Source organism: Glycine soja, chromosome 5 (assembly GCF_004193775.1).
Source record: "Glycine soja cultivar W05 chromosome 5, ASM419377v2, whole genome shotgun sequence".
In the NCBI taxonomy this organism is placed as follows: domain Eukaryota; kingdom Viridiplantae; phylum Streptophyta; class Magnoliopsida; order Fabales; family Fabaceae; genus Glycine; species Glycine soja.
The window spans coordinates 39,475,479-39,491,271 of record NC_041006.1 but is presented as its reverse complement, the minus strand read 5'-3'; the positions used below and the strand labels follow the sequence as shown (position 1 = coordinate 39,491,271).

Here is a 15,793-nt window from a genome sequence, read left to right as displayed (position 1 = left end):
TAGAGAGGTGCAAGACTATGTGATCAAACGGACAACACCTTGGTTTGAATGTGCCAAAGAGAATTGTTTGTTTCTGAAGAAAAAGGATAGTTGTGGAGAAGAAAAATGGACAACACCTAGGGTTAGGGGGTAATACTTGTATTAATTCAAATTACAATTATTAGTCAAGCCATGTTTGAATTGGGATTAATAAAAGATACAGAATTATTTCGAACAAAAAGAAACAAATGAGTTAACGACCCTTAACATCCACACAATTATAAACGCATAGACAACTACGATTTTTAGTCTAAGATAAATATTATTTTTATATATTTAAAATTTATAGTAAATAAACATTTTTTAATATATAACTTATATAATTAAAAATATAATAAAAAAATAGTTGTAAATATATAAATTATATTTTAGATTTATAATAAACAATCTAAATTGTGATATAAGATATTTTATCTATTTTTTTAAAATAGTAAAGTTCAATTTAAAAATAGAATAGTTTTTCTCCATAGAAAAAGAAAAGATATAAAAGAGAGTATATTTAAAGAGATGGATGGTTAAGAATACAAATAAAGATAAAACAACAGTAGTTTGGAATGATTGAGATATAATATTTTGGTTAATTATGAGAGTAGTATGTAAAATACGAATTTAAATAGAGAAGTAAAAAAAATCTTTAAAACGTTTAATTAAAAAAGTGAAAAGAGTGTGAGTTTGATCTTCAAATTATTATTTTAATTTACAATATTGGAGTAAAATTTTACTTAATGATTTCAAGGAGAAGAGGAACATGCTTGTTTTGGCGTTTGGCCACCAAACGTGGGTTAAGTTTGTTTCTCAAACACACTGATTCATCTGGTTTGGCGTTCTTCTCATCATTATGTTCAACACAATTATGCCGCAAACAGTATGTTGGAGCGAAAGCGAAAAATCGAAACTTTTACGTCCCAACTTTGGCCATTAGAGAAGTAAATGAAAAACCTCAATTTCAACAACCACTTTTAACCTTATCTTTACTACTATATTTTTTACCTCTTATATTTTAACCTTTCCCGTGAGTTTAATTTCATGTTAGTTACATGGCCATATAAATAAAAACATATATTCATGTATTTATATATTTCAACCATATTATAGTTTACTTACAATAGTATTTTAAGAATGTTATAATAGTAGTATTATAAATAAATAACTACAGCAGTGTTAAAATTTTATTATTATTTTTAATATGAAATGTACTCCTTGCATTTAATGTGCATTTCTATTTTCTCACTTGAATTTCCTTGCATCAAAGATTTAAAACATTAAAAAATTTGCAATTTTATGTTATATTAATTGAGGAACATTGACGTTACATTATGAAAGTCTTTTCTAGTAAATTATAAATCTAGTGAATTTTTCTTCAAAAAATAATTCTAATAGTGATTTAATTTCTCTTAAAAAATAATGAAAGATAAGAGCTTCTAATTAGTTAAAATTACTGACTATAGAAAATTATATTCAAATTGTATGATATATATAAACTTTTATCGTGATATTTCTTGTCATCTTGTCCATCCCTTTCTTTCTTAGAGTAATCGTTGTTTATAGGGAAGTAACATATCATTTTTATTTTTTAGGGCACAACTAATTGAAGATATACATATGTGAAAGAAAAAACTTGTAAAAAAGAGAATTAAGGCTCATAGTTTTCAAGTTTCAAATAAATTTTAGTCAATGATAGAAAGAGCTTTAGAAAAAGAATGTTACTCTAATTCCTCTTGTTCTTATATTCCTTCAACAAATCAGAGAAAATATATAACAATTTTGTTATATATGTTTTGTCCAACATGTAGTTATCTTGGACTTCTTGGTAACAATCAGGTTTTATGCAACCTAAATCCAAATTAGTCATTGTCCTTTTAACATATAAAGATTTCGAGCCATTTCGGTTGCCACTTGCATTGACATGTCCATTGGTGGTTTAATAAATAAGTGTTTATTAGACTATTAAAATATAAATAATTAAAACATTTCCTAAAAAGTATGAAGTGGTTAAATGCAACACGGATGCTGCCATTTTCCAGGAAGATCAGAAGTTCGATGTAGCAGCATGTATCAGGGATAGCAATGGCCTCTTTTGTCGTCACAGCTACAAAGCTTGGTTTAATGGCATTCCAGCGCCTTTGGAAGCAGGATTCTTATATTGGATCGAGAATGCTAATTTCAATAGCATCTTTTTGGAGTCTATCAAGGCCAAGAAATTCCAGAACAATGAACAATGAAGCTGGAGACATTCTTCCTAAATGTGCTCTGAAGTTACCTTCTTTTGAAAACTGTTGTGTTCAATTTGTAAGTCGTTAAACCAATTTAGTTGCTCATTTCTTAGCAATAACATCTAAATCCCTTTGCTTGCCACCATTTCTTTGATCAATGTCCTTCTTGTATTCACCCTATTATTCTCATTGATTTAATATAAGTTTCTTTCATTAAAAAAATAAGAGTACAAAACATAAAATTTTATTTTAATTATCATTTGTAAATAATATATAAGTAAAACTAAAAATATATATATTGTTATTTATAATATATTTTTACTATAAAAGCATTATAGGTTGATGTTTTATAATAGAGAAAATTACTTTTTAAAATGGCTTTGTATGGTATAACAGGGAAAATACACTTGAAAATATTAGTGGCAAGAACGTTGTATACTCCACATGACCGTCAGTCTCCATAAAATTTTATTCATGGATTATGGTAAGTTCTTTTAGCCAAATAATTGAAACAAACTAAACAATACAATCAATTCTTGTTTTAATTTTTTTTTATCTAATAACTCATACCTCAATTAAGTGATGTCAATACAAAAAATATTTAAGAATTTTTTCGCTCTCATTCTAATTAAATCAATCCCAAAATTAATTTAACGGCTACGGTCTCTCAAATACTTCATCAGCTTCAATAACTAGTTTATCATAATAGGAATTAAAAGTCAACCATTAATATATTTCTAACTCAAATAGTTGTTACTAAAGTTAAAGTTAAAATAGATTTGAAACATCTAAAATATTTGAATAAATATTTATGAAGATTATTTGTTACGACCATTGTTGTAATTAATAAAATAATTTTTTTATTAAATAATATGTTCTTGTCACTGAAAAAAAAAAATATGTTCTTGTCAAAAGAGTTAGTTATAATTGTGAATCTTATGGTTTGTTAACCGTTTTATAAGGGTCTGACTGAAAAAAAGGAATAATGTTTTCTTGATTTTTTGAAAGATAAATACCTTCAATGAAGTAAAAAAAAAATGAAAAGGACTAATCATAATTTGAAATAAATGGAGTGCATTACAATTTTATTTATGTTACGTGTATTATTAAATAAATAATCTTTTCTAAAACATCCGAAATAGAGAATTAATCTTCTTCATGGTGGTATATAGGGTAATTTGATTTTCACTATCGAAAGTAAGTCGCATGGTTCTTAGATATGGTAGATCATTGATCTTTATCCAAACACCATCAAATCTACTTACCTCACAATTCGTTCTTATCTCTACATTATTTAAACGACTACTAGTTTTTTTTTATTTATTTTTTATTACTTTTCCAGTGTGGTTAGGGGAAAAAGAAACACAAACATATGTATACGTACGTGATTTCTGAAATGAGTTGTTGGAGCCACGCGTAAGAGATGAAATATAAATTTATTATATTTTTCTTTTGCTGATTAAACATCTTAAGCCTTTATTGTTATACTTTTTTATTCACATACTTTTTATTCGTTAAAATTTATTGAAAAATTATTAAATATTACACAAGACTAATCAAATTTTATGATTTTTAATCAATTTTAACTAATAAAAATTATATTCAAAATAGTATATATAAAATATATTCTTAGAATTTCTCTTATGATTATTGATTCGTAACAAAATATAATACTACAAACTTCCTATAACTAAGTACTTTAGAGTTTGATAGTTTGTTTAAAGTTTAAAGGGCATATCTAACAAGTTAAGTTTTAAAGATATTCGGAGAGAAAATTTTATTATTTATAAAAATTTTACTTGACTTATCTCTCATAGAAGTTATATGCTAACTTATACAAAATTCAAATTACTAAATTGTTCTTATATCTTTTTTTCTTTTGAAATAAAAATAATATTAATGAAAGTCGTTGAAATATTGGTAAAAATACAAAAACGAATTCATACTTTTTAAATAAATCATTTAATTTGAATTATTTAATATATATATATATATATATATGCATTTTAAAAAATATATTAAACAATTTTATTTCAGAATTTTTAGACACTCGTTATCAAAACTAGAAATAGAATAATTAAATCTTGTAATTGAATTGTTCCTTATCCTTAGTAGTCATTATAATAACAAAAACAAAAGACAATAGATGTTATTTAATGATTGAAAAAGGTATTACTTGTTGACTCTTTGTCAAATATATCAAGCTACATATGTAATATAATGGTATGGTTAAGTATCGAATTTCATAGGGATCATATTCAAAGTTATTTAGTAATTAAGTAATTAGTGACTCAAATTGAATCTTATTCATTGATTAACTACAAGTATAAACAAAAAGGAATCAACTACAAAGCAAGGAACATCAAGGTTAAGAAAACAAACTCTCAAAGTTGTGAGATGGTGTTGTAATGAGTTAATGAATGTGGTGGGAGCTCCGCTTGCCAGAAATATTCTTGATGTATTCTTCACAAATTTTTCTCTTTTAACATTAATATAATTATTACCCGTATCTATTAGTCTATTATAATCAAGATCTCTCGAGCGAAAGAACCTAAATCACTCTCAATTCCTTGATGATTTATTACTAAATTATTTGTATTAAGAGTAAAGATGCATGGACAGGCTAAAGAAGATCACTCTATCCCTATATATGACTCACTTTAGATATTCTTTCCAAATTCTTAGCATATAAACATTTTCCAATATTTATATCCTAAAACAGTGCATAAAGATGGATGATCAAACCATAAATATGTGAATAAGCATCGGGATGAATAATAATAACTACATTATATTAAAAGATGGTTTAGAATCATTACATTAAAGAATGTTTGGTTTTTAGAGCTCCTAACAACGGGTGGTTTTAGCCTCTCATTGTTATGAGAGACTTACAAATATAAAAGTGGGATGAAAGAGAAATGGATTGAAATAGATTGGTCAGAGTTCTAGAAATGAATTTTCCTTTCACGGGCTTCTTTGCTTTCCTTTGCTTCTTTGTTCCTCTGCTTCTTGACTTTTCTTTGTGTGTAAGGAAACAAATGTTTTCTTTCTTTTTATATGTTTCACCAACTGATTGATCAATCAGGACTATCTTGTGCACTCAGTGCAACACTTGTGTTGAGTGCACATGTACAACTAAATCAAATGGTCATGCGCTAAGAGCAGGATGCATGCTTAGCACACTTGCTCATGACATATGTCTTTCAACGTGACTTCTTGCGCTAAGTGACTTGTTTAGACTGAGTGGTTTTGACTCATTGAGCGAGAAGGTTGCGCTGAGCGCGACACTTCAATTCACCAATCCTCTTTCATGTCTTTACTACAATTATACACAAAATACAACAAGAATTACTCTAAATCATTAACTTTAGCATTTGTTGGATAATAAAAAAAACTAAATTTCTATTATTTTAACACAAAATAAGAAATAAAAAAAAATAAATTCATTATACAAATAGCATAAACATAACACTTGTCATTACTATATTAAAAACAATACTATATATCAAATTCTAAAGAAAGTATATTTAATTAACTCAATAATTGACGTGTGCCAATTGACCAACAAAGAAAAGGTTAGGTGGATTATGAACGTCCGTAATGTGATGCGATATGCATTATTTACAGATTTAGCACTTCAATACGTGTGTAGAAATGAAACGATGAAAGGGAAAGACATGCATATAGTTGTAAGCAAAGAAGGATAATTGGATTAAAAATTAAGACAGAAAGGGACGTGTTTGTTTGTCGTATACGTCACCAAGTTTCCCATGGTTTTGTTGCCACATGTTTTTTCCATTGCCACTGGTTTCATTTAAATGCGTATACTGGGTACAGCTTAATCAATGTTCCCATTAATTTTCTATCTCTTGGTCCCTTTGAAAACGTAGCCTCTCATCCATAACTTATTCATGTCTATATCATTCTGTCAAGTCACTTTTTTTGGATAGTATTTATTGGAACTGTAGAGACGGTTTTAAATGTTTCTCAATATGATAGTAGACATTAACATACTCATCACATTTGTCCTTCTCTCTCTTTTTATTTGTGTGGGTGATAAAATCTTAAAAATACAATGAAATATACAAAGAAAACACAAAATAGACCGGGCCAAATACTGAACCTTAGCTAGCTTGCCAGCACACCACATGCAGTGAGGGGCACCAAATTTTGTGGACTCTAAGCAGTAAAAACAAATTGAATTAGAGGATGGCTAGATTCCCAGTTTTATTTCTTCTATTTATTTATGTGCTAGGTTGTTGTTTTCTTACATGAACACACGTAATTCCTAGGATCAGAAGCTACAACTACTTGACAACTTACTATAATGGAAACCCTTATCCCAAATTGGCTGTCTTTGTGTTCATAATTGCTGCTACTACATGACTAGGATGGATGTGATGACACTCTCTCAAACTTCTTGTGCTTGCGGAAGGAATAAGATTCACTAAAATTAGCCTAATTGTTTGCAATGGACACAAGTAAGATTAAATTTAATATTGATTTAATTTAAACTATTTAAACATTTCAATCTAAATTAACTAAAATTTAATTTAAAATAAATTATATATCCTTTCTTATGCGCTTCACTTAACTCATTTTAAAGGGAAACAGCTATATACTGTTTTTTGTATATTTACGCAACATTTCAATCCGTACAAATTATTATTGAAATATTTATGGTTAATCAATTAAAGCTACGAAAGAGAGCTAAATTAAGAATCTAATCTTATAAATATTGTTTTGGATTGGAGTTGATACCCAACTCACATAATGGATTATCTTGACGGAAAGTGCCTCAGCTTCATAATACGTACGTAGTAGATTATACATTGATCCAGAGTAAATTAATCTTTTTGAATATATCAAAATAAATTATCATTGTCCTCAAGGACCATTAAACCCTGTCTTAGAGAATCTAACCCTTCTCTAACTTCTATAAATAGAGTTAAATATCACCGATGTGTATATCATGTAAGCATTTTAATATAAATTCTCACTTAGGTGAAATTCTTGACTCGGACTTTAATCGGAAAAAACCTTCAAACCTCGATCCATTTGAAAAACACTAGAGTTAAGATTCATCAAGAACAGTTCTAGACCTGCAGTCAACCTTAAATATGTCAGCAGTCCATCCTAAATACATAATCTTGGTCCATCTCTGACAAATCAAATAATATTTTACAAAATTATCATTACAAGAATTATTTATTTTATTTTATTGAGAATACAAGAAAATTTTAAAATAATATGTTATTAATAGTTCATACTGTTACTAAAAGAATCTTTTCACATTAAATCATCACTACTATATTTAGGTTACTTTTGTATTAGTAACGTGATTTTTAAATGTCACAAATTATTTTAGATTGACGATAATATTGTCAATAATATTTACATAATAACAATTACAATATAATTTTTCACCGGTAAATATGATAAATAATGATTATTTATTCGTTATTAATAAGATTTTAAAATAAACATAATTTCAATTTTTAACTATGAATAATTAACATATTGTATAATTGGAAAACTATTTTCTTATTTAATGAATACACTTTTCAAGTCACTTATCTTTTTGAGTTTACAGGTTACATGACTAAGAAATTGGACCTTGGATCTAGTGTTTTTGGAATAAAATTCTACTCTACTTATAATATTTGGTTGTTGGATATAATTATCTATGATATAAGGTTTCGTTGACAATATGAATGTGTTAGCCATTTATACATAATATATTGTGTATATTTTGCAGTTGAAACTTAGGAGGAAGAAATGGTGTCGCATTTTAAAGTAAGGAAGACTTGTAAACTAGGATTTAATTATTGTTTTGGTTCTTATAACTGCAACAATTTTTCTTTTTATTTCATACAGTTTAAAACATTCAATTTTAATTCCTATAATTAAATTTTTACCCTTTTAATTTTTGCTGTGTAAAGTTGTGTTACGCAATACTTTCATATCTAGATCTTTTAAAATCACTATAAAACTAAAACTAACGGTGTAAAATCATAAACAAAAAAGCACAATCCCCACAAGTTAAACCCAATAGAGCCTTATTTTTTAATTTATGACAATTAAAAATTATCAAAATATCTTCTTAGTGATATTGCATCACTAGTTTTAATTTTGTAACAATTTAAAAAATCTGAAAATGACATGTTAGATAGATCAGCAAGGACCAAAAGGATCAACGGCAAAATAATATTATTATATCCTACCGATGCAATAAATAACATCTTACAAATTGGATAAAATAGTTATCATATCCTATAATATCCCGGACACGAAATTAACTCTTAATGTAGGAAAAAATTACGTTTAACTTTTAACTTAATAAATATCTATGTATTGTCATTATAAATTTTTTCATTTATCAATAAAAAATTGTTAGTATAACTTTTAGATAGTTATTAGAAAAATTAACAGGCGTATAGTTTATGATTAGACACAAATGTAAAGAATTTTTAAACCGATAATACATGGCATTTTTTTTTGTCCTTCAAGTAACTTATTAAGTGATACTCCATATTGTAAAAAATAAATACATTTATTATTATTGGATTGAAATTGATAGTTCAGACAACACATTTGATCATAAATCGCACATAGTTTCCTTCTGTTTTACTTTTTAAAAAGTTAGATCTTCTGTTTTATTAAAGATTACGAGAAATATAGTAATCAAATATTGAACTGTATTTTTTCTATCAAAAAAATATATTGAACTGCAATTGCCCATAAAAAAATATTAAACTGTAATTTTAATCTATAATCAAAAGACCTGTCTCTATGCATAACTTTTTTATTATTATTATCTCTATGCATAACTTTTTTTATTATTATCTCTGCATAACTGTCATCATTTAATTAAAGAATCTTTTTTATAACAATGACAATAATAACATTTAAATATGAAATCTTGTAGGAATTATAAGGTTGAGCTGTGATAAAGGAAGAAGATAATGAGTTTGAATTCATGTTACTAACAATTAATGACTGGTAACATTTATACCCATAAAAGAATCTGAAATCTTGTACAAATTATTCAAAATTTGCCACCAAAACCACTTTTTATTCAGTAAAGAAGATTTAAAATTATCAATATAATAATTTTCGTCCCAATTTGTGAAAACATTTTCAGTTGGTACTTTATTTCAATCTAATTTACTGGCTATAACACTGATGTAAACGATGTTAAATATGATTATGCATATACGAATTAAATTACTTATGTACAAGGATCAAACTGAAAGTAGACATTTCATAGTTAAAGAAGAAGAAAAAACGTGCAGTGTGGAGCACGGAGCAAAAGAAGGAATCATGTAATCTTTCCTTTCCAATGTTATCCACATCGATCATTTAAACGTTGCACGTTTTATATTTAAAACATGCAAATATATGACTTGTGTCTTCTCAACATTTCTAAGTTCGAAAAGGAAATTAATGCTATATTGTCTTAGAAACTACAAGTAATTCAAGGAGATTCTTAAATCAGAAATATATGAAACTCGTGATCACAATTTTTTGGCATATCCCTTCTTACCTACATCTTCTATTCCTTTGAACCAGAAAACAGAAGAAAAAATGAAACGGAGAAGGATATTCTTTTATTCGACAATAGGATTCTCAAGTGGATTACAAGCACTTTTTGCTCACAAAATACTAAAATTTTAAAATCCACGTAAGAAGTGCTCTTATTTTATGGCACTACCATAAGTGGCAATAAAAAAATACTTGTGATGATGATCACTGAATTTATCAAAAAGAACTCCAAAATTGCGACCAAAATTGGTTATAGTAGTTCTTAGAATAAGCAGAGACTACTCCCCTAGCAACAATTTACACTCATGTTAGATAATTGACTTGACAAACCAGATCCACCACCATCCAAATCCCTTTTCTTTGGCTTCAGTAATGGAGGTACCCAGTTACCAATAATATCAGGATCAGCATGTTCATGATCATCACCAATGGCATCACCTTTTTCTCCCACATAACCTGCATGGCTAGGCTCTTTAGGACTCACAGAGAGCCACTTGGCTTGCATGTATGAGGTGGTTCTCCATGGTGGCACGTGGAGACCCTTCTCTCTTAGGCACTGTTTGGCAGCAGAACATAGCAGCGAAATTATCTTGCACAGTTTGCTCTCAATCGCAACAAAAATCACTGGGACCGAGTCTGTCAATTCTTTGTAGTGTTGTGTTGGCCTCGCAACTTCAAATTGGGACCTAAAGTCTATATCCACTATCAGCCTCATAGGTTTGGCATAATTCTCATCATCCTCTGTTATCACTTCAATATACTCGTACTCACCTGCTAAATGTTACACAAACAAACAAGTTTTGAATACAAGAAAGTAATTAATGAAAAGCTCAATTTCATTTCATAGTAAATATGTAGCACCACATTAATTTTGACATTTAAATGACAATTTCAAAATTTTAACATAAGATCCACCAAAAGGGTCCATCATGTCTAATTCAAATTTTGATATCTCCTTAGCATAGTTAACCAGATAATCCAAATATGTAGCAAATTAATGGAGCCAAAGGATATTTGGATATACGATTCAATTTGAATATGGGGTAACAAAAATTGAATTAGATGTTGAGAAAAGGCAGAGAAAGAAAGACCCACCAGCAGGACAACCCAAAGAGGTGGCCCAAGAGGTGTGGCATATAGAAGCATTGAGGCCATCCATTTTCATCCTCATAACAAGCCATCTACTGAGACTTGTTGTTTTCTCAGCACCCTTTCTACCTCTCATATGCTTCAATACACACTTCAATACCTTAGCCTCACATGCTGTATCACCATCACTCCTTAGAATATCCTGAAAACATAGAGAGCAAAAAAACACATGAGACAACCTTAAACCAAGACAAAACATTGAATTCATTGAACAGCCAGTACCTGTAGAATAAAATATTGAGTTCGGTGGTTTAAGGTGTGGCAATTTGAGGAAGTGGAACTTGTGGGGGATGTTGATTCGGATTCTATAAAATCTTGCACCATTTGTACCAACTCGTCTTCCTCTAAACTTCCCATCTGTTTTAATTTCTCTTCTCTACTATAGTCAAAGACAAAGAGAAGAGCGTAGTGGAAACTCGTGGGAGGTTCGTATTTATTATATATAAAGAGGTATGGCGGTGGAAACAGCACCTGTGTGGTGACAGATCATAGATATATGTATGAGGCCCAGCACTGATGATAATGTAAATCTATTAAATAAAACAAAAGGAACCAAAAAAAAAAAAAAAAGTTGATAGATAGCGGTTAAAAAACATGTTGCTAAGGTATACTGTCGGAATATCCTTATCTTAATTCGTTGGTTTAATAACCATGAAAGTGACACAACTAAGTGTTTTCAATGTATTCTAGAACTTACTCTGAAGGTTTCCAATTCAGTGATGGATGATGTTTAACTCACCTGCTAAGTGCTAATGCAATATATACACGCAGATTCGCTATCCGAAAGTCATTAATTATAATATCGATTAATTCGAGTGAGGATAATAAATTTAATTAAGGGAATAAAAATCTATTAAACCATTTTTTTTGTTTTAATTAGACTTTGAACTTTAGACTTGAACTAGAATTTTTTTTTGAAGGAAACATAGTCCACGCCACTTCAACCATTTTGATTGGTTCCATATGGTTTACCGAGGACTTGGAGTATTTCAAACTTTTTTCAATATAATATAATAACGTTATCATATACCCAAGTTGTTGATCCTGGACTCTGACATCGTGTTTGCTTCCACTTTTTTACGTGCATTCCTAGATATTTTCCATGTCCATTTCAAATTTTACGCAGAAGCTGGGGGGAACTGCATCAATTGGACCTGGATAATCGCATCAAAAAATTGGAAGCAAATATGCATTGAGTTGTACTCAATCAGATTTTCTTGAAATGATCAGAAAAGAAGAATCTATCCAAGGTCATCAATAAATATATATCAGTATCATTGTATCGGTACTAAATATATTTATCCTTAAAAATTATATATTTATTGTTTGATTTTAATTTATTTGAATATAATATTAAGTCTGTTTTTTTTTTCAATTCAAGTTGTATCGATTATTATTATTATTTTGTTTTAAGAATATTAAATAATACATCAAATATATAAGAAGTTAAATGGTATTTTTCTAAAATTTATTTTAAAATTCTCCCAATCTATGACTTCATTTGATTTTATTTTTTAACCTTTTATTTATTTCATATTAATATTTCTTGACTGTTCGTATTTCAATATTTTAATTTTTAAAATTTGTATAGGTATTGTTAATAAATTTTAAAATAAATAGTGATTAAAAACACAATAATTTTTAATAAACTAGAAAAATACTATTTCATTATATGTATTGATCTTAAATAGAAAAGGTGAAATTATAAACATAGAATATTATTAATTATTATTCTCTTAATTTTTAAGTTTTATCATCTATTAATCTTTAAGCTTTCCATTTTCTATCATAACTTGTGCTTAGCTTTCCACACTTTGCTTCTTATTCTGGCATACTTCTCAATTGGGCCGCGTATCTCTTCTATTTGGGAACTGCTAGGGCACCTGCATTTTTACTGATACATCCAACATAACATGCAAAATTCCAATTTTACCCTTTCAAAAGCCCAATACAGATTAACAATCCATAGGCCCGATACGGATTGCCAATCTGTACATGGCCCATAATATTTTTTTTATTTTTTTTTTCAAAAATATAATTTATGAATTAATGGTTTAAGCAGGAATCAAACCTATAATTTTTATATTATTAGTACAATATTTTAACTAATTGAGCTAATAGACCAATTATGTTAAGAAATAATTAATGTCGCTATATATAACACTAAAATTTCTAATGTATATTTAATGAACATGTAAATTTACATAATAAATTTTGTGATAATTAATTTTTATCTAATAATTAATTTGTTTACATATATAAATTGTAAATAAAAATCATAGGTTTAATAGAAATTTACATATGTTAAAAAAATATCAAATTTGTTTAATTTTCAATTGTCGTAATAAACATCTAAATGCATCATTCAATTAAATATCATAGTTGTTTAATTTTCAATCACAGTAATAAACATTCAAATACATCATTCAATTAAATATTAAATTTTTTAAACTATTAATTACTGTAATAAACATCTAAACACAAAATTCAGTTAAATATCAAAAAAATTTAATTATCAAATTTTATAAATAAATTAAATGTATAAAAAATCTAAAAAATTATAATTTTTTTTAAAAAAATTAAATCATACGGATTGACAATCTATATGGTTCATATGGATCGCCAATTTGTATGTTTTAAATTTTTTTAATATGCACCCTTCTTCCCCCGCGACAAAAAACTACTAAACTTCATCGTATATCCGTAAACAACGCACGTACACCATTGGCGACAACAAACACTCACAAAAGAATGCTAATGGAAACAAGTTATATTAAGGGAGTGTGATTTTATGAAGAGAGAAAAAACACTGCAAAAATGAAAAAGTTAATCTACTATTTGTAACCAAAAATACCCATAAGGGCATTTTTGATATTTTTGAAAACTGCTGGGTACCCCAAGCAGTTCACCCTCTCATGGCTAATGTTAATTTCGGCCCATCTTGTATCTCATTGGGCTCCATCTCTTGTCTTTTAAATCCGGCCCACTTTGTCTTGTATTTCACTTGTTGAGGTATAAAAAAAAAACTTGTACCACTCGTTACAACAGAAACAAAAATATATGTTAATGGTATGTTTGGTTGCATGGAAATAAAGTACAGAAAAAACATACAAATAACAAAAAAAAAAAAAAATTGTTTAATGGAAGAAAAAGGGAAAGAGAGAGGGGGAGAGATAACTTCTAAAAACAAAAAATTAAAATTTTATTCTCTTTTACTTTTTCTTACTTTAAATTTTAAAATTTTCTCTTTCTTCATCTTTTTTTCCATCCAACTAAAGTTAGCATAAGAATAAGGATTCACATGGAAAAAAGTAGAGAGCAAAGAAATAGAATAAGAAAAAATATGGGATAGAAGAGAAAATGAGTAAAAAAATAATAGATTTTTAAAATATTTAGACTAAAAGTAAGAAGTATAAGAGAAAGAAAAGTTAAGTTTTTCCTCTACATGCTTGGTTGAATAGAAAATTAAAGAGAGAAAAAATGATTTTTTAAAAGACATGTTTGCCCTAGTGTGTATATATATATAATAATAATACTTTTTAAAAATAATATAATATAATATTTTAAAAAAGAAATATTATCATAAAAACAAGTAACTTGTTTCCCACCCAAAAGTGTAAATAGGGAAATAATATTTTTTTTATCAAAGGTTCTAAGACGGAAGCACTTTATGTATAAAAAAACACAAGGCAGCATTGTGGTTTATTAACAGGTCTATTATCGTAAATTTAAGCAATCTTTTTTCTATCTTATCAGTTTTATTTTCATTGGAGAAGAGATTTTATTTTTAAGCGAGTCTCCATTTTCTCTCTTTCTTACTTCTCTTTCCTGTCCAGATAATGTAAAATTACTTTTTCTCTTCTACTTTTATCCTTATTTTCTCACCGCTTAAAATCAATTAAACCAAACCATGTGTAAGTTTTCATATGTTGATATAATTAGCGAGTTATATTGATACATTATTATTGATAATATGATGTTTCATATTAACGAATGATTAATATATATTATGAATGCATATATTATTAGTATAATGTATTTCAATGATAGTGTAAACTTATAATGTTCATACTAAAGATGCTTTTACTTGTAAAAATAAAACACTAAGGCCATATTTGATTGTTGAGGGGGGAAAATTGTGTGAAAAGTTTCAAAATTTTAGCATGGGTTTCACATTTTCATATATCATTTTAATTTAAATCTTTCTTTTTAATTATATTTCTTTTATTTTCTTTTTGTTCTATCGAGCGCTACATAAAGATATTGTTAGAAATCTGTTTAGAGACTTCTAAATAGAAAATCTCACTTTCAGATGCAACAAACATAAAAAGGAGAGTAAGAGATGGATTAGTAGTGAAACTTGACTGAGTTCCAAAAACCCGAGTTAATTTTGGTTAAATAAAAAATTTATCAGCATGTTTTTAATAATTAACATTTTTCATTAGTGTGACATTTTTTTAATTAAGAACTAAAGTCTTCACTATATAGTACTTTCACCATTAGACACTAGATACTCTAATTATCTAGATGCTCCAATTACTTGGAAATTTAGTACAGAGAGCATTAATAAAAAAAAATGCCATAAGAGCTTCGTAAGTATTAAATACTTTTAAAATGCTTGAAAAATCATTAAAAGGATATAAAACTTTGATGAATTACGAAGATTCATTAAAAAGATATAGAAACTTTCTGATGTAGAGTATGTTTGGTTCACATTCAAATGCCTTCAACGTGAGTTTAATGGTGGTCAAACTTAATTTTTCCTTTGATCATGATGTTTGGTATTATGTTGAAGACGTGATTCTGTGATTCAGATCTGAGTCTGAAAGAATCTACATAAGTGTGGT

At 27.7% G+C, this 15,793-nt stretch overlaps 1 protein-coding gene across 2 annotated transcripts; it reads right to left on the bottom strand.

The window, feature by feature from the left end:
• Window positions 1–9,840: 9,840 nt before the first annotated feature.
• Window positions 9,841–11,423, bottom strand: LOC114413212. Of its 2 annotated transcripts, none has more exons than XM_028377476.1 (3): window positions 11,169–11,423; window positions 10,893–11,088; window positions 9,841–10,571 (listed from the first exon to the last, which is right to left on the bottom strand). In XM_028377476.1, exons 1-3 carry the CDS (start codon window positions 11,301–11,303, stop codon window positions 10,084–10,086), a joined length of 819 nt encoding a protein of 272 aa, XP_028233277.1. In that variant the 5' UTR covers window positions 11,304–11,423; the 3' UTR covers window positions 9,841–10,083. The 2 variants fall into 2 exon arrangements, with proteins under 2 accessions (XP_028233277.1, XP_028233278.1); XM_028377477.1 differs by having other exon boundaries at window positions 9,950–10,568; window positions 11,169–11,407.
• Between the last annotated feature and the right edge of the window lie 4,370 nt (window positions 11,424–15,793).